Source organism: Panthera uncia, chromosome A2, assembly GCF_023721935.1.
Source record: "Panthera uncia isolate 11264 chromosome A2, Puncia_PCG_1.0, whole genome shotgun sequence".
NCBI classification, from domain to species: domain Eukaryota; kingdom Metazoa; phylum Chordata; class Mammalia; order Carnivora; family Felidae; genus Panthera; species Panthera uncia.
Genome location: NC_064816.1, coordinates 30,772,361 through 30,792,506, shown reverse-complemented (window position 1 = coordinate 30,792,506; position 20,146 = coordinate 30,772,361). Strand labels below are relative to the sequence as shown.

The following is a 20,146-nucleotide window of genomic DNA, read 5'->3' as shown; positions in this document are numbered from 1 at the left end:
GAGTAGAGAGAGACAGAGAGAGAGAGAGAGAGAGAGAGAGAGAGAGAGAGAATCCCAAGCAGGCTCCGTGCTGTCAGCGCAAAGTCCTAGGCAGGGCTCAATCTCACAAGATCATGTGAGACTGTGACCTGAGCCAAAATCAGGAGTCGGACACTTAACCGACTGAGCCACCCAGACGCCCCTCAAAGTTCTTTCCAAAAAGGTACTGGACTAAACTCCAAATTCCTGAGTTCTAGATTCAGCATTGGACACTGTTAAGATTCAACCTGAAGCACGATTCAGCTGCTTCTGTATCACTGAAGAGGGACTTTAGACAAGTCACTTCCTCCCTCTGGGTCTTCATTTCCTCTTTTCTAATCAAAGGTGTCAGATCACATGAGCTCCCAAGTTCTTTCCTAGTCTTTATGACCTGTCTCTGGTAGGTTTCATGTGTTATAGTAAGCTTCCTGCTGTGTGCTCAGAGAACACAAGAGTTGTTTATATATATATTTAATGTTTATTTTTTTGAGAGAGAGAGAGAGAGAATGAGTGGGGAACAGGGAGAGAGAGAGAGGGAGACACAGAATTCGAAGCCGGCTCGAGACTCTGAGCTGTTAGCACAGAACCCCACTCAAGGCTCGAACTCCTGAACTGAGAGATCATGACCTGAGCTGAAACCAAGAGTCAGACGCTCAAGGGACTGAGCCACCCAGGTGCCCCACACACATTCTGTCCTGGCGGTTAGAGGCTAACACAGCAACACAAAAAGCCACTAAGGTGTTACAGTTCCTTACAAAGGGTCCTTTTGCTAAGCACTTTCCATGTATTTTCCCATTTATTCTGCACAGTAAGGCTTTACAGTATGTATTTTTATCACCAATGGATGAACAAGGAAGCTGAAACTCAGAGCGATTAAGGAACTTGCCCAGGGTGGATGGGTGAGTGGCAGGGTTGGGAACCTAAGGCATCCTGACTCCAGGCCTTGCACCATTTCACTCCCTATTGCACAGGGAGGGGGTGCAGAGACGCTCATGTGCCACTGTCACAGGCAGCACCACGTGGAGTGCCTGTGATCAGTATATGCTCTCTGAATTTGAATTAATGATAAGGCCTCCACAGGTCAGCTTTTCCCTGGGAAGCTCACACTTTTCCCTAAGTTTCCGGGCTATCTTAACACAAAGAAGAATGCTCTCTTTCCTTTAAAAGTGAGTGTGATGAGAATTTGAGCACCAGGGAAGGATTTCTTAGAAACAGATTTGGAGAGCAGTTGTCAAATGAAGAAGGTACAGACCTGGCCTGGCGGATTGAAAATAAACTGCTTCTCCAAATATGTCGGCAGCAAGTTCCATTCGAGCAGCCCTCATGGGGAAGGGATTGGGTGAAACGGCACCTTGTCTACTTGACAATGTTCCTTTTTTTTCCCTCCTTGTGGTTGAGTTATATTAAATCAACCTCTCCCCTCTCTTCATTTGCAGCTGGGCACATTCCGGTCCCATGATGGGGATTATTTTATTGAACCACTGCTGTCCATTGATGAACAAGAAGACGAAGAGGAACAAAACAAACCCCACATTATCTATAGGCACAGCATCCTGCACGGAGAGCCCTCAACAGGAAGGCAGGCGTGTGACACCTCAGGTATTTCCTTCTCGCTTAAGCAGAGATCCCAGCTCTGCGAGATGGGTTAGTGGCCACACTACAAACACGTAGCTCTTTGACAGGCTGCGAAGTGCTACCACGTACGTTGTCTTGGATTCAGTCTTCAAGCGAGGTACGTATAGCCCCATGGCACAGGTGTGGAAGCTGAAAAGAGGTTTAGTAAGTTGTCCAAGGTAGCACAGCTGGGAACTCACCAAGTTCGGGTACAAGCTCAACTAGCTTCAAGCTCTCTGTGGGCAAAGCTGCCTCTCGTTGAAGTTGCTGATTTTTAGGATCAAGCGTTAGTAACGTCTTCAGGCTCTTGCAGCCATACCCTCAATCAGCCATCGCTCGTGTTCCCCGGGTGTTCTGGTGTTTTCTGTTCATGAGGGATTTGTTGTTTTTTTTTTTAACCATGTAAGGTTATGAAAAGTGAAAAAGTCTCACAAATGGAACTCCGAAAAACCTCTGTGTGTTTATAGGAATTTTTCCCATCAACTTCGGTTTTCGCCGTTGCTCTGTGACTTTGGGAAATAAGCAAATGGAAGTGTAGATGGCATTTCTGGGTTTGCGTCAAATGCGTATCCGCCCACCCCTAGACTCCTGCCCATGCTGGACAGTTTCCTTGAGGCTTTGCGCTTATGTGCCTGGCCATTGTCAGACATGTGTCATTCTGGGCACCTTGAAAAACTTATGCTTGTGTGTGTTGCTCAGTCTCTAGCCATGAGGCAACTCTTCACCCTCTTTGAAGCCTGGTCACTTTCTCAGCTTATCACTAAAGATCGTCCTTCAGGGGCGCCTGGGTGGCTCAGTCGGTTAAGCGTCCGACTTTGGCTCAGGTCATGATCTCGCGGTCCGTGAGTTCGAGCCCTGCGTCAGGCCCTGTGCTAACCACTCACAGCCTGGAGCCTGTTTCAGATTCTGTGTTTCCCTCTCTCTGACCCTCCCCTGTTCATGCTCTGTCTCTCTCTGTCTCAAAAATAAATAAACGTTAAAAAAAAAATTAAAAAAAAAAGATCGTCCTTCAGTTTGATCCTGTTTTAGGATGTTTGTTAAAATACTCTTTTTGTTGTTGTTGTTCTTCCGACTTTCTGTTTCTAAAACTTTATCCTTCTTCCTCTTCTTTATTTTTTAAAAGTTGCTTCTCTAAATCATATAACCTCCCAGGGTCTTTCTGGCATCTCCGAAATAAAGCTCAAAACCGGCAGGGGGTTCCCAAAATGCTTCCCAAGTGAGTCCTTATCTCATCCTATATCTGTATCAGGTTCTTCTGCTGTGACACGGTGGTATCCTATTGCGTCCTGGAATTGTGATTTCTAAAGGGAAATCTTTCAGTGAAAGATAACATTGGCTCCTTATGACCTGGAGTAGTCAAGTCATAAGTTGTGTGGTGTGGTAGCTCATGTCGCACCGTGTTCCCACTGCCAGGGCTAAATGGAATCTAAGTGAAATAGCGTGTCAGTTAGACTCACTGGAGAGCCAGGGCGAGGGAGAGCCGGTTGAAGGAGTGGTGTGCTCAGAAAAAATAGTGCCAGCAACTTGCGCCCTTCCTGGCTGCCATTAACTTTAGCGGCAAGATGTCGTCCCGTTGTTTGGACCCCGCTTGTAAGAACAGTGTCCTTTGCTTCTTGACTTCCCATATCAGAATTAGCAAGTGTTCATCTTATATATGTATACAAACCTATATATAGTGTGTGATAGAGAGGAAAGATGTGATTCCTCCCCTTTTATCTTACTAATATATGTTTGAAAGATACCCAACTGGTATGTTCATTGATCAGTTTATTGAACAGTGGCACCTGGTGACATTCTTCTGCCCTAAAGTGGCAGCAAACCAAGATTTAAAACAAAACAAAACCAACAAACAAAAGCCTTTCGGCTCTGAAGGTCCTATTCTGCACTGGCATTGCGCAAAGCCCTTTCCCTTCACGACTTCCCTGAATCCTTACCACAACCCTGTGGGGCGGGTGCCATTCTTACCCCCATCGTACCTGGCAGAGGAGCAGAGACGAAGCAACTTGGGTCAGGTCTCACAGCTACTTCATCATGACAGCCCATGTCTGTCTTATCCTGTGACCCATTTTGTCTGTGCACGTGTGTGTGTGTGTGTGCGTGCGTGCGCGCGTTGGCTGTGACAGAAAGAGAGAGAAGTCTTACTTGACGCTCTCACTCAGAAAACCCTCAGAGTTCATTTTTTAAAAGTTAATTACCTGAGTCAACGGACATTTGGTTTCCTGGGCTAGAGGACGAGTCATTGTCAAGTCCTGTTGAAAACAGAAAGAACGGGGGACTCTCGAAAGGTGCAGATGGAGGACAAGGGAAGATGCCTCAAGTTTTCACAGGAGTTATTTGCGTTCTAGTCATTATGGGTTTGGCGGCCTCTGTGTGCCACCATCCAAATCACTGGTGCCAACTTAGTGTTCCTTCTGGTTTGTCCTTGCCAGGGACCAATATGGCTGCCTTTCCTTCACTCCTGATGAATCAGGAGCCCAGCAGTTTGATCGGCTCTTCCAAATGTGGCTGCTGGACTGGTTGCTGCCATTCTGGTTTCTCTCTTCCAGCTGCTTCTGCAACCCTTGTTTGAATACAGATGCATGAGGCTCAGAACAGTTGGAGAGAACTTCGGAATATGGCACAATTCACCAGCAGCCATTAGAGGAACAGAGTGGCAGGTCTTGGAAACCTTCAAAACCAGGTAGCCTGTGCACAGGGAGTGAAAGTAGGTGGGGGGTGGGAGAAGCCTCTCTGGTCGGAGCAGAAAATATCCTCTACCAGTGTCAATCCATTCACCTGTAGGGATTTCTCCCCAGAGCAGTGGTTGGTAGCCCAGAGTAAACTTTAGAAGTATCCTGGGAACCTCAAACAAACGCAGATTCTTTAAAACAACAGCAACAACAATAAAACCAACCTCTGTCTCGGGCTGGTGAGAAGGAGCAAGAAACCTGGGATTTACCGAGTGCTCTACGGGACCCAGAAGTTCAGATAAACGTGAGAGTTCGTGCTAACGTGGGATTTAAGGCAATAACCACTATCCCTTGCTTGCCACTTGCTTTGGGACCTGGGGTTCTTTTGTTCTGTTTTGTTTTCATGGTGACCCACTTTAGTGTCTACTTTTGAGAAAGGGAGAGAGAGAGCGCTCATGCCGGTGGGGGAGAGGTGCTTGCAAGCCAGGGAGGGGCAGAGAGAAAGACAGAGACAGGATCTGAAGCAGGTCTGTGACAGCAGAGAGCCCGACATGGGGCTCAAGCTCATGAACCTTGAGCTCCTGACCTGAGCTGAAGTCGGATGCTCAACCAACTGAGCCCCCCAGGCACCCTTGGTGTTCTTCATCACTGCTTTCTAGTTCTTCTCTTAGGATGACAGAAGATTTTCTGGAGGAAAATTTAAATTGTTAGCTCTAGGCCAACAAACGAATATTCTGTACAGATGAGTAAACTGTAGTCCTGGGATGTTAAGTTACTTATTTCTAGGAGTGATACTCTATACATTCAACACCAGCCCCTCAGAATTTAAGATAGCCCTAGCCTTGGAGCAGGCTCCTGGAAGTCCCCTGCTGAGCTGGGCCTTAACCCTTTAGTTGCTGGCTGCTGGGAGTCTGCCCAGGGCCAGGCACTGTGACTGTCACACTGCTCCCTACAGATGGATTGTGAGTCCTGTTCATGTCTGATTCTTGATGTATATCTGATTTTCAAGGAACAGATTCTGAGATAAATGATGTTAAAAAGACACGTGCAGAAGGGAGTCTTATGTAGTGAAAATTTCATGGGTTCAGATGGGAGTCAACAACTTAATTTATTCATTCATGTGTTCATTCAGCCTCAACGTATTTACTAACCCCTCTGTGCCATGAGGATAAAACCAGGAACCATCTTTATTCCAGTCAGCCGTGTGACCTCCAGCATATTTAGAGCATAAAGTAAGAATAACACATACCTTTCAAGGGTGTAGTTAGGACTAAATGAGTATGAAATAATGAAAGCTCCCAGGACAGTGTTTAGCAGATGGTAGGCAATCACTGAATGGTGGGCTAGAAAGAAGAATCATGAAAATAGAAATTGAAACAACACAGCAAGGAAAGGAAAACTCAAAATACCAAAACCCAGAGCTAATCGGGTTCCCGTGATTAAGCTTAGAGCTTCTTGGTAACCAGGTCATAAAGGGCTTATGGGACTTGCCCAAGGTCACCCTGCCAGCAAGTGGTGGGGCCGAGAGCCCTTTCTCTCAGCTGCTTTTTTTTCTGTACCTAATGCAGCATTGTAAAAACTCATCTCTTGCAAGTTCCTCTCGGCCTGGTGGCTGCCCTCGCGAGAATGTCTCTGTTGTGGCATCATTGGTTATGTCTATGTGTATACGTTTGGGCCAGTTGAGTGTGTCTGGATTTATCTGTGATTGTCATCCTGTTTGTAAGTTGCTCAGGCTTCCGCATGGGCTGTGGGCATCTTCTGCCTCCTGTGGCATGCCCTTGTCATTTCAGGGTCCCCTACGCAGCGGGTCCTCAGTAGGGTTCATCGAGCTGACGGCCTGTGTGCCCCCACACACCAGGGGGACCAAGTGGCAAGCTCAGGGGAGCCATTCAGGAGCTTATTGCCTTTTACAAGCCGCTTCCTGCTGATCCTTCACGTGGCTTTTCCAGATGAAACCCCAAGTTCTGTCTCACGGACACTCTGCGTTTGACTCTGAATTTTGCACAAGAGGATTTAGTTGCTCTTATCAGTGAGACAGACGTGCTTCCTGGTAGATGAGAGAGAGAGAAAGGCAGGGGAGAAGGCCGACACAAGGCTGTTTTGTTTGCCTGGGCCTAAACGACAGTGTTTTTCCGTTATTAGAATACCTCTCTCGCCCTCCCATCTCGGCAAGCCTGCTTTTGTTTTGTTTTATTTAAGGAATTTAAGAATTATATACTCGTTGACCCATCGATGCCACTTCTAAGGAAACAATTGGACAATTGTGTATGGATGTTTGTGGGAGAATACTTAGTATGGTGTTGTTTATTATAGCAGCAGGATGGAAAACCCTAAGTGCCTCTCAGTCGGAGGATAGATCAAATATTCATGAGGTATACATTTCATGGATTCCTATGCAGCCATCAAAAATAAGCATACAGGTTTATGTTAACAAATACACACACACACACACACACATATATATGTATGTGTATAGGTATATATATGTATGTATATATATGTATATATGTATATATGTGTATATATACATATATACATATAGTGAACAAGCAGATGATAAGTTAGTGGGTATGGTATGATCTCATTTTTTTAAAACGGCAACAGTGTGGTGGTATATGTGTGTATTGAGAAAAATCTGAAGCAGTATGCACAGACATTTTTTTTAAATGTTTACTTATCTTTGAGAGAGAGAGAGAGGGAGAGAGAGACAGTGTGTGAGTGGGGAAGAGACAGAGAGGGAGACACAGAATCCGAAGCAGGCTCCAGGCTCTGAGCTGTCAGCACAGAGCCCAACGCAGGGCTCGAACTCACCATGAGATCAGGACCTGAGCCGAAGTGGGATGCTTAACTGACTGAGCCACCCAGGTGCCCCCGGTATGCGCCGAAATATTAAAAAGGGATTGTTTGTGGTTGACAGGAACATAGGCAACATTTGTCTTTTTATTTTAAATGCCTATATTTCTGACATAATTCTATAGTAATTTTATAATCAGAAGATACAGTTAAAAGAGAAACGAGGATACTGGCATGTAATTATTTTGTAGCCCCGTGGCATTTGTCACCAGATATCGACAGCCAAGCCATGATCCCATGCAGTTTTTTTTTTTTTTTTTTAATTAGACAGTCTTAGTAGCCGGACAGATGAAAATCCTGCCTTGTGTGTACTTCCTTGGGACATCGGGACCGATCAAAGCTGAGGCTCCATCTCAACCCAGCTAAACTGCCTTGTGCCTGTTGGACATACCCAGGGATTACCATGGCTTAGTCTCCATGAGGCACTGGAGACTCTGTCCACTAGAATGTCTGGTCACCTGTTGGTCTGACTCCCAAGGGTGCAGTCAAAAACGCTAGAAAACACAAGATGATGGTTCAAGACATCCTTTGTTAGGGCTTTATGTGTGCTACCCACATTCCATATGTTAGCACTTGAAATCTGTTCATCAACCCTATAGGGTAGGTATTATCATCTTTATTTTACATTTGAGAAAATTACAGCTCAGAGAGGCCGAACCGCTTGTGCAAAGTCACACAGCTAGTGGGAAGTGGGCCTGACATTTGAACCCCGATCTAATTCCAGCGTGCTGCACTGTGGGCCTAACTCCATTGAATATACAAGTCCAAATGATATCAACAACGGCTGACATTTGTTGAGCATGTATTGTGTGGCAGGCACTGTTCCAAGTGCTTTACATGAATTGTGTAATTTAATCCTTACCTCGACCTCCGTGGTGCACATGGCACGATGGGGACACAGAGAAGTGCATCCAGTGGGCTCGCCCAAGGACACAAAACTTGAAAACACACCAATGCCTACAACCATTTTGTGCTGGTGTACTTGGAGGGTTTTTTGCTCTGTCCTTTGTTGATTCGTTTGCATTCGGATATGGATTACTTTTGCTGGCAGGATTTTTAACATGCTTGCCTATAATTTGATAGGATTGGAGGAGGGCTGCCTGATGCCCGGAATTCCCACCGAGACTCTAATGACTCGCTGAGGCCTTGGTCTGCAGCTTGCCTCTGTTGGAGAGTATCCTTGTTACTCATTAACCTCTGGGATCCCATTAATAATTTAGCATAGATTAGCTGATTAGATTAGCTGCCCTGAGAGTTGGGCCCAAATGGAGTGAGAGACAGAGCTAAGGGCAGACCTCCGAGGGGGGCTTTAGGTAAACAATTCTGGGACAGCTTGAGGGTTCCAGGATGCGACAGAAGCATTGGCTGACCTCACGCTCCTGCCCGGGCTCAGGCAGGTCAGTGGTTGTTGGCTAATTAGTTACTTCTGTGAGAAGCCGGCCTGCCTTCATCTTCCCACACACCCTCTGTATCTTCACATCCTTTCTTTGGGCTGTTCAGCCTGTGAATGTAAGAATGGGCAACAGTCAAGGAGCCTTGTGCTGGGCACACCGTGGGTTCTTTCAGTTAGTCCTGCAACAACAGCTCCCTGCAAGGAAGATGCCTCGTTTTTTTTATTCCCTTTTACAAATAAGAAAGCTGAACTCCAAGCGGTCAATGAACTTGTGCGCACTGTGTAAGGGAAACAGCCCTCAAACACAGGGCTGTTTGAATCTTTAAAGATAGTTTCCACCATTTGGGATTTATTGTTTTGGCTTAATTTCCTGTCACTTACACCTTTTTGTTCCTCGTCAGTGTGTATACCTTTTTTTGTCTTTGATATGTTCTCCAATGACTATATCTAATACATAGTCAGATGCATTAGGCAATAAGCAATGGCCTCTCTCTTTGCAAATTACTAGAAAATTACTTTTTTAAATAACTGAATTCTTGAGCCTCTTCCCTCAGATTTATCTTCTTTGTGGCAGCTTTTTAAAAACATCAGTGTTGGGGCGCCTGAGTGGCTCAGTCGGTCAAGCGTCCGACTTTGGCTCAGGTCATGATCTCACAGTCTGTGAGTTCGAGCCCCACATCGGGCTCTGTGCTGATGTCTCAGAGCCTGGAGCCTGCTTCCGATTCTGTGTCTCCCTCTCTCTCTGCCCCTTCCCTGCTCATGCTCTGTCTCTCTCTGTCTCAAAAATAAATAAAAACATTTAAAAACATCAGTGTTAATAGTGCTATACAACAAAATGAAAGGATAATAAAAAAGAAACTTCTAATACAGGCAGTGTTTTTTTCTTTCATTTCAATTTTTTCCATCATGTCTTTTTATTTATTTATTTATTTATTTATTTATTTATTTATTTATTTATTTTAGAGAGAGGGGAGGGAGGGTCAGAGAGAGAGGGAGACGCAGAATCCGAAGCAGGCTCCAGGCTCTAGGCTCTGAGCTGTCAGCACAGAACCCAACGCCGGGCTCCAACCAACGAACTGTGAGATCATGACTTGAGCCAAAGTCAGACGCTTGACTGACTGAGCCACCCAGATGCCCCCCGGCCCCCGACCCTCCCTGGTGTCTTTTAAAAAGCACGTTATTAAGAAACATATAAGCACACTTAAACAGGTGGAGGCAATTGTAAACGAACCCATCTACCCGTAATGTGTGCTTTTTTTTTTTTCCATGTGTGCTTTTTATTTTTTCTCTCTGCTGGACTTTTTTTTTTTTTTTTTCCGTTTTTTTTTTTTTTTTTTTTTTTTAATTTATTTTTGGGACAGAGAGAGACAGAGCATGAACGGGGGGAGGGGCAGAGAGAGAGGGAGACACAGAATCGGAAACAGGCTCCAGGCTCCGAGCCATCAGCCCAGAGCCTGACTCGGGGCTCGAACTCACGGACCGCGAGATCGTGACCTGGCTGAAGCCGGACGCTTAACCGACTGTGCCACCCAGGTGCCCCTCTGCTGGACTATTTTAAAGGAAACCCAGGTACCATGACATTTTCTATCTGAATACTCCCATGGACATCTCTGAAAAACGAGGATACTTTCTTCCGTAACTGTAATGTAAATATACCATGCTGAGCAAAATCAACAATAATCGCTCCATATAACCTGAACGGTGCCTGTTTATAAAACGTTCCTAATTGTCCCTGAAATGCCTCCTTCAAGTCCACTCGTTTAGGCTGTGATCTGAATCAGCTCCCCATGTCGCGGCTGGTTGTTCTATCTCTTAAATAACTTTTCACTTCCTTGCCAGTGTCATCCTTATTAAATTACGATTTTCCTTCTGGGTTAGATTTGCTCCCCGCGGTCTTTCCCCCCCTTTCCACTTCTTTTATTCACTGATTCCTCTTTGTCGTCCTAAGGTCGGTCTGCATTTGCAGCCATTCGAAAGACCTGGGTCAGCCCTAAACCCAGAGCAGTTACCAAGAACAAAGCTACCAGGAATGAGCCACTTATCAGAGTAATTTCATTGAGCACAAAAGGCAGCTTGGTTGGGTTGATTTTTGCCCCTTTATCTGGAGTACCTTGATAACCCTCTTTCTTCTTTTTTTAAACCTACCAATAGAAAGATCCTCGATTTACAGTATTTACTAAGACTCCCTTGTCTACCATTCAAGGATTGTACTCACCTGTGTTGGAAGCCTGTGAGAGTCAGTTTGCAATTGGGAATTGTCAAGTGGCAAGTTAGGTTTGGGCACGAAATTAGGACCCCGTGATGTACGACCTGCTTTCCTGCCTCCTGTCTTGGCACTTTTGGTAAGCGTCTGGAACCAGAGATAGCATGAGGGCTCCCTGCTTTACTTTGAGCCCCAGATTGATTTCCTTGTCACCTGTCACCATTCCTGGTTGTTCCTATCACTTTGCTTCAGAAACCCATTGTCGGTCGAGGAAAAAAGGGTCATAGAATACCTGGCCAATGTGTTTATCTTCCAGGTAAGCCCCTGAAACAAGTTAGATGCACGCCTCCTTCTCAAGAAGAGATGTAAGAAACTTCAGAAGGCTTTGGTCAGGGCCAGAGGGAAATTGGTCAGGCATGCAGACTAACAGAGGGAAGAAGTATTTGGGGTTCATCGGGGCGGAGCTCAGACTCTTCATCTGACCTGAATGGGCCGTCTTTTTGAAGTAAGATGCTGTAGAATCTGTTAGTTCTCTTCGTATGAGGGAATAAACCCACTTGTTCAATGAAGGGCTATTTTATCATGCAGTTGAGATTTAAACGGTTTAACTTTGTATCTGCCAAAGTTAGGCTCTCTTTGATACTCAGATCATTACAGAATTGTTACTGTAGCCATTTGTGAGTAGCCAAAGTCGGCTCCTGTCTGGGCCAGACTTCTGCATGGGCATTCTGTACAGCTGCGAATCAATAAATATGAAGCATTCTGAAGACCCCAAAAAGGAGCATAAGGAAATGCAAGATACGATGCTTTGTGTACCTGCAGGTGGTGGGGTCCGAGAAGGAGCAAAAGCAAGGGGTAAATGTTGGTGCAATGCTTGCTGATTTATTACTCTTCATCTCTCGCGGGACATTAGAATCAGAGCAGGGGGTTGAAGATAGCAGTTGGCCTGTGGTGTGTGGAATGAGAGACAGGACTCCATTAGTCCCAAGTTGCTCCGGGGACAGTTTAAGGCTTTTCCAAAGTTTCCTGATGATGTGCTGTTTTTTTTTTTTTCTTGTAAGCCAATTTCCTAATTCTCACATTTGATGCCTTTCCACTCTAACAAGTTAGATTAGAGAGAATGGAAATGGTTTTCAGCAACTATTATCTGTTTTAGCAGGTGCCAAATAGAAAATGTGCAGTGAATAATGGAGACATGCACACACACACACACACACACACACACACACACACTGCACTTCCCTTGAACATAAGCTGCCACCCACTTCTTTTCTGTGGGTGTCTCTCTGCTCTGGATTTACTCTGGCTCCTTCCACCCTCCCACCCTGCCCCCTGTTTGGCTGTCTCTTTGACACCCTCTTTCCAAGTGTCAGCTGACCAGGAGAGGACACTCTGGTGGGTTTAGCCTGTGTTGAACTAGGAGCTCATTTTTCAGCATTATTTGATTTTATCTTATAAAAGATAAGAACTCACAATTTTTTAATACTGGAAGGAACTTGAGAGAGAACTTCTTTTCCATTCCTTCTTTTTCTGGGTCAGAGAGGATCAAGGCTCAGCACTTTGAAGGGATTCGTAATCTTGGAAGTAGGGCGAATGAAAAACCGGGCCCTGAGCACAGGCCTCTTACTTCTGCGTCCTGTGTACTTTCCAAGCTGCAGGTCAAGGGAAGGCCATTGGTGGAAGCCGCGCTTGGAAAGACGATGTTCCAAAGGGCACCTCAAATGAGATTTGGGAATATCACTGGATTTATTTGATGTGCAAGGATAATGAGGAATAAACTACTGAGATCCTTTAGGAAGCTATCTCAAGGCTATAGGGAGAGATAACAGGCTCTTAATTCATGTAGGGGATTAAAGCAACAGCTGAATTTAAAGCAACAGAACATCTGAGCTGGGCCAGGGTGCTGTAGGAGGGTGGCTTGTGACTGCAGAGGGTTCCAGGGGGTTCTACTTGTAATCGGATTAGACTGTGTCCCTGTGACCACTCATTTCCGTGGTGGCTGAGACACGGACATGAGGAGGAGAAAGGATGTGTAGTCCGGGCTGTGGTGTGGAAGCTAGTCCTCAGTCGTGTGTAAACTGGGAGATGTGTATCAAAGGAATGTGGGAGATATGCCCCCGAGGAGTTGCCTAGAAGCCTTTTTAAAGAGTTGCAGGGCCAACTGCTCTTTAATCTCTGACAGGGGAGGGATACCTCGACCCCCCACAGGCACCACATTCAGCTGGAGAGCCACTGCCGCTGCAGTGAAAGGTCAGATAGCAGCAAGCCCTGGGGCCACCTCTTTCCTGCAGCCTTCGGGGCTGCTCATCTTTAGTCACGAGGCACCCCAGAACCAAGGCCCTCAGAGCCTTTACACAGGCCCTGTGTCGTTCCTCTGTGTGTATGAAGTCATTGAATCCTCCCCACTGCCCTGTTAGGGAGGAACTCTCCTTATCCCCATTTCACAGATGACAAGACGGAGGCACAAAGACCTTAAATGACTTGCCTAAAGTCACACAGCTTGAATGTGGAGAAACTGGGATTTAAACGCAGGTCCTTCTGAGTCCCAAGCCCACACTTCCCTGGCACAGCATGTTGGATCCGGTATTCACTCTGCGAGCACCTTGAAAGGACCGTCCTATAATGGCAGCCAGCAGCCCCATGTGGCTCCTGAGCCTTTGAAATGTGGCCTAGTGCCACATGTTGAAATGATAATATTCTAGATATATGGGGTTAAATAGAAAATATCATCAAAATTAATTTCATCTGTTCCTTTTGGTGTTTTTAAGATGTGCTACTAGAAAATTTTAACTTCCATGTGTGGCTCACATTTTATTTCTTCTGGAAAGTGCTGGCCTAGAAGGTCCCAAGTTGTGTCACAAAGGGGCCTGGGAGGCGGCCATCCAAAGCAGGCTGCAGATAGCACAGGGTGGCTGTGGGCGGCTGGCACCCCACCGCCAGAAAGGCCAGGCTCCCCTTACTGCGGAGAGAATGGAATGAGTCAAAACCAACATTTCCAGAAGAGTATTTTGCAGGATATTAATAGTAAAACCAAACAGTCTCTTAGTGACATGCAGGCCTGGGTATGTTCAGCATGTTATACTGCGTCAAATAGATATTCTTTAAATATTTTCTCAAGTTATTTCAAGTATGACTCAGTTTCCTCATTTTGAAACAGATAGAATTAGTCCCTCCCATATCTGGTTGCTTGGAGGAATGATCTAGTTAATCGATACGAAGTGCTTAGAAGAGCCCCTGACACAGAGAAACCCACTCAACAAATGTCAGCCAGCGTTACTGTGCCAGGAGCCCCTTGTTACTGCTTTTGTTGAATGAGGTGCAGGCTGTTGAATGCGGAAGCTGGGCCTTTGGGTGTAGTGCCCTGAGTCTCCCCATTTGGCTGGAGGCACCCACCCGCTGGAAGATAGTGTGATGACCCTCAGACGTGCCTCCCACCACCCACAGCCCACAGCCCACAACCCACCCGAGCCCCTTGAACTCTGCAAGAAAGCTTCTCAAGTGTTTTCTTCCAATGGCATCCCCTTCTCTGCCACCGCCCTCCCCCCTCCACCGGCCCCCGTCCAGAGGAAAGTTCCTCAATACACTTCTTTACATTGTCTTTCCAGGACTGAGTCAGTCCCCCTCACCTGCCCTGTAACCTCGCCAAGAGCCCGTAAGTTTCCCTCTTATGTGGTTCAACAAATGTACACTGGGTTCTTCCCTGCAAGACTTGACGTTCTTAAAATGCTAATGAGCATGGAGAAAGTCCCAGATGGAAATGCTGCATGTAATGTTTTGCAAACCTACATTATTCGGTTCTGGAAATATGTTCTGGGACTAATGTCCCATGAACCACTCTCAGGGAAACATAGCTCACAAAGGTTCTGGCCAGCCAAAAGGAGTTTTAGCAAACTGTCTTCCACCACTGCCCTTTGCACGTATTTCCCTGCCGGCACTGAGCACAGAGCATCACGAGACACTGTGCGCGCCATTTGTGTTTTCCCCAAAGCTCACCGTTTGTACAGAGAAATGGGTTTGACATATCCCAGTGAGTATCTGGGGATTCACTCTTGCTTTTAAAGCCAGCAAGTTGAGGACCTTTAAAAAAATTAAACATTGGTGAGTTTTCATTCATCCAGGACAGTCTTCCCTCCACCCCCCAGCTCCTTCCATACCCAGTTGCTGGAAACTCATTGTTCTTTATTATTAGAACATTCATTGGTTTTATGGCCGTTTTTCTTTTTATGTTTTACCCCCCCCCCCCCCCCGCCCCCGCCATGGGTCTTGTTTATCCATCGTCCTCTGGTCCCAATAGACTTTTTTCTCTCCAACCGAATCTCTGAAGGCTTCATGAACCCTTTGAACAGACGGGAGTAATGCAGATCTTAGATCTGACGAGAACAAAGACAGTCTGGGCAATGCCACTGGCCTCTCCTTTTTCTTCCCGGTATGTTATCGGCTCTTGGAGTCAGTTGAGAGATGGAAGCGTTTGTGGCCCTTGTTTCCATCCCGTGACATCTCAGACTGTCTTCCCCCTATCAGTGCGCGTGTGCTTGTCACTGGACCGGATGTCCCACTGGAGCAGGGACCGGCCCTTCACCCTTTGGTCCCCTCCCCCACCCTCCCTTCTTTCCTGTAGAAGAGTCTTTCTGAAATAGAACTGTTTTCCTTGAGAAACCTTAGTATCAGCACACGAATTCCTAAAGAGGAGATCTGTTGCAAACGACTAGTTTGCACTGAGGACATTTTGGACACCCTCTCTTTCTATCCTCACAGTTACCCTTCAATGTGCTGTCATTGCTATTACGATTGTTGTTATAATCCTCATTTTTGTTGTTATCCTGTTATTATCCTCATTTTTCAGATGAGGGAACTGAGGCTTTGAGGCACAAAGGGCAGTTATAGGAGTGCTCGGGCAGGGCCACAAACCGGGGCTGGTCTGCCTCCAGAAGCCAGGAGCAGGACCCACAGATTCCTGTCCGGTTTCCTTTGGCTGCCAGGCCAAGGTGGAGCAGAAGGGAGGCATAGTCTTCCCTTTGGTTCTGTGCTATGATTTCTCTGCCCACTTAGACCATGAGGTCACAAGGTGGCTCAGTGCCTTAAGGAAGTTCAGTTAAATTTTGATAAACCTTCTGAAAATAGAGAGCAATAATTAACTTCCCAACTGTTAAAGTTAACGTTTGGGTCTCCTTAGCCCAACCCCGGCGGACATGAAACTCTCATTGAGTGACTGCTGAATAACAAGGCTTGAATGTTAGTTTCTAAAATGATTCCAGTTATTTTGTAAGCCATATGCGTTCTATTGTATGGCAATGTGACATGAAGCGCCTTTAAAATATTTTTTACCAAAAATAGCCAAATGTTACAGTTTTTTTTTTTTTTTTTTTACTGTGAGGTTTTAAATAATGAAACCATCTTAATTTGTTGTTTTTTTTTTTTAAGTTTATTTATTTATTTTGAGAGAGAGAGAGAACACAGGCAGGGGAGGGGCATAGGGGGAGGGTGAGAGAAAGAATCCCAAGCAGGCCCCTTGCTGTCAGCCCGGAACCTCATGCAGGGCTTGAACCCATGAGCCATGAGATCATGACCTAAGCCGAAACCAAGATGCTTCACTGACTGAGCCACCCAGGCGTCCCGCCATCTTGAATTTTTATAATATAATTTTTTTAAGGATTGGCCCCAAGTTTTATTTTTGTTTTGTTTTTGATATTGTTTATTTCAACTTACCAAGCTCACTACCTTCACAAATTAGGTGTTCCAGAAGTAATTTTTTAAAATTCCACATGTAACATATAAGGAATGTTCTATGTACTTTGTTATTTAATTCTCAAGACCACCGTAACATAGGAGCATGCCCTGACATGCCCATTTAAGAGGTCAGGAAACTGAGGTCCAGAGAAGTGACTTAGAAAAGATCATTTAAGGGTACAAATAGCTTATATCTTTGGAATTGTCACTGTACCCCAGATAATTGTTTTTATGTAGTCACTCTCCCTTAAATGGTTCCTTTAAGTCCTTTATGACTTGTAAAAAAGAATAGAAAGAATAACTCTACTTACTGGTTGCTTCCTATGTGCTAGGCACTTTATGTGCATGACCTCCAACTATTCCTCAGACAAGTCTATGAAATGGGTACTGTTCTTACTGAGCTTTATAAGTGAGAGAATGGAGAGTGAAAGGTGGGCATTGGCGGGAGGGTGGGATACTTGCCCAAAGTCAAATAGGGCTTGAAGCGTGCTCCCTTCAGCGCGTGAGATCTTGGAACACTGTGCTGGTGTAAGCATCACTGGTTCCGCTTAGTAGTCAGCAACGCAAAGCAGTTGGAAAAGCCAATATTAACTCATCTTCTTGTTACAAAATGTTACAACTTGAGTGCTTATGATGTGGCCTTAGGAAACACACCCCTGCCCCCTCCAGCTGTTTAACCAGCCTCATTTGTTTCTTTGTGCATGCAAGGGTGGAGACTGCAAAATATTGCACTTTTCTCTGAAGGCAAATGTGCATTTCATTATGCTTTTTCGTGGTTTTTGTTTGTTTGTTTTTGTCTTAAGTGTATTTTATAGAGCAGTTTTAATAGCAAAATGAGAGGAAGGTACAAAAATTTCCCATACATCCCCTACCCTCGGGCCTGTATAGCCTCCCCTACCATCAACATCTCTCACCAGAGGGTACATTTGTTACAGTTGATGAATTTACATTGATATACCATAATGATTATATCTTAATCATGTAAAGTCCATATTTATATTATGATTTCTTCTTGGTGTTTTATATTCTCTGTATTTGGGGGCGCCTGGGTGGCTCAGTCGGTTAAGCATCCGACTTCGGCTCAGGTCACGATCTCGCGGTCCGTGAGTTCGAGCCCCGCGTCGGGCTCTGGGCTGATGGCTCGGAGCCTGGAGCCTGCTTCCGATTCTGTGTCTCCCTCTCTCTCTGCCCCTCCCCCGTTCATGCTCTGTCTCTCTCTGTCTCAAAAATAAATTTAAAAAAAGTTAAAAAAAAATTATATTCTCTGTATTTGGACAAATGCATAAAATGACATGTATCCATCATTATGATTTCATACACAGTATTCTCACTGTTCTAAATATCCTCTCTGCTTTGCCCACCCATCCCTTCGTGCCCCAGCCTCTGGCAACCACTGATATTTTACTTTCGCCATAGTTTTCCTTTTCCAGAATGTCACATAGTTGGAATCAGTACAGTGTATAACCTTTTTAGATTGGCTTTTTTCACTTAGCAGTATGCATTCAAGGTTCCTTCATGTCTTTACATGGCTTGCTAGCTCATTTCTTTTTAGCGCTAAATACTGTTCCATTGTCTGGCTGTGTCACAGTTTATCCATTCAGCTACTGAAGGACATCTCGGTTGCTTCCAAGTTTAGCAATTATGAATAGGAGCCATAGACCTCCATGTGCAGGTTTTTCTGTGAACAAATCCTCTGGGTAAATACCAAGGAGCTTGATTGGTACATAATGTGGTATGGTTCGTTTTGTAAGAAACTGACAAACTGTCTTCCAAAGTGGCTGTACCATTTTACATTCCCACCATCAATGAATGAGAGTTCCCGTTGTTAACATCCTTGCCAGCAGTTGGCGTTGTCCGTGTTCCAGATTTTGGCCATTGTAAATGACATGTAGCGATATCTTCATGTTGTTTTAATTTGCATTTCCTTGATAATGTACGATGCTGAGCGTAGTTTCGTGTGCTTATTTGACAACGGTATACCTTCTTCTGCTCAACGCACTGTTTTAAGATTTGAAGGCGTACGGGTCGCTCCTAAGTTATTTCGTTAAGTGAATGTGAGAGTTTTTGAGGAATCCTCGAAGGAGAACCATCTTGAAAAAATGATCTCCTATTTCTGAGTGTCATATTTGAACTTTAAGAAGAGGCAAGAGAATGGTACAGCCACTTTGGAAAACAAGCTGGCAGTTCTTCCAAATGGTAAGCACAACAATTCTCCTTCTAGGTACATACCGAAGAGAGACGTAAGCATGGTCACACAAAAACTTGTACACCCATGGTCCTAGTAGAATTACCCAGTTGGATTGTTAGACCCAAATGCCGCCAATTAAGAAACGAATAAATAAAATGTGAAAGAAGCCAGTCACAAAAGGCCACGTCGTGTATGACTCCGTCCGTATGACATGAGAGAGTAGGCAAATCCATAGATACATAAGTTAGTGATTTCCAGGGGCTAGAGGGAGAAGGGCAATGGGGAGTGCCCACTAATGGGTACAGAACTTATTTATGGGGCAATGAAAATGTTCTGAAATCAGATAATGGTGATGGTTGCACAAGTTTATGAATATGCTCAAGAAAACCACTGAATTATACCCTTTGAAAGGGTGGATTCTATGGTATACAAATTATATCTCAACAAAAAGTACTAATACATGTAAAGCTTCTTGGGGGGAGTGGTGGGAGGAGGGGACAGAAGAGCAAAAATGTGCCTTTTGTCCTGTGCTTTCCACCAGGGTGAAATTTCACTATGGAGCCCATTCTGATAAAACTGGTAGCAAAGTAACATTGCAAATTGGAAACACTAGGCTCATTTCTATGATGCGACCAGGTCATAAAAGAGAAATGTGGACAACTTTCTTTTTATCCTGTATGTCCCTTGGCGGAAATCCTTGGCTGTTATTACAAATTCTATTTGTAGGTATGCACGTTACAGTTCCTGTGTTTTTAGTTCTCAGTAAAACAACGTCCATGCATTTTAGTCATTATGAATACCTGAATCTTTAAAGCTCATACTATTTTTTAATGTTAAATTAAAATTTGCCTGTTAAAATGGATAATGTGGTTGGAATTAGTCGAGCCGATTAGGTCATCAAATAGGATTCTAACTGATTAGGGTAAAAGATCAGATGTATTATCTATGAGAAGATGTTGTTTTTGATTCCAAAGAAGTCATTTTATTCCTGCTTGTTCATGCCACATAAAGCCTACTGAATTATTTCTTTGATATACAGATTACTTGTGAATGAAATGTCTTCCAGGAATATTAGGATTTTCGTGTGTTGTTCTCTGTTATACACTGTAGTCTCTTTGTGACTAAATGCCTGATTTCTTCAGCTTTGTTATTTAAATAAGTGTACTTTGTTTCCAGTTAGTGCCTCCTCCGACTCAGTTCCTCCTCAGATTTTCCATGTGCCAGTCCCCTGATGGTTGATTCTCTGAGAGTTTATTTTCCCCGCTCAGTGGTCAGAAAGAGTGAATTCTTTACAGCATTTCCTGAGTGGTTTTCTCACTGCAGGTATACTTTTCTCTAACTAAACCTGATAAATCAAAATACTTAAGGAAGACCTGAAGTAAATATTATTTATTTTTCACAAACTGACATATTTTCTCTCTGGAACGGCTTTATTGAGATCTAATTCACCTATCATCCTATTCATCCATTTGAAGTATACA

General features: G+C 44.7%; 1 protein-coding gene across 1 annotated transcript in view; it reads left to right on the top strand.

Annotated features, from left to right (window-relative positions):
* ADAMTS9 (ADAM metallopeptidase with thrombospondin type 1 motif 9) overlaps positions 1-20,146 on the top strand; it is a 162,852-nt gene that overhangs the window by 4,932 nt on the left and 137,774 nt on the right. The window contains exon 3 of the mRNA XM_049642677.1: positions 1,455-1,617. Coding sequence (XP_049498634.1) covers positions 1,455-1,617 — 163 coding nt within the window. The remainder of the gene's footprint in view (positions 1-1,454; positions 1,618-20,146) is intronic.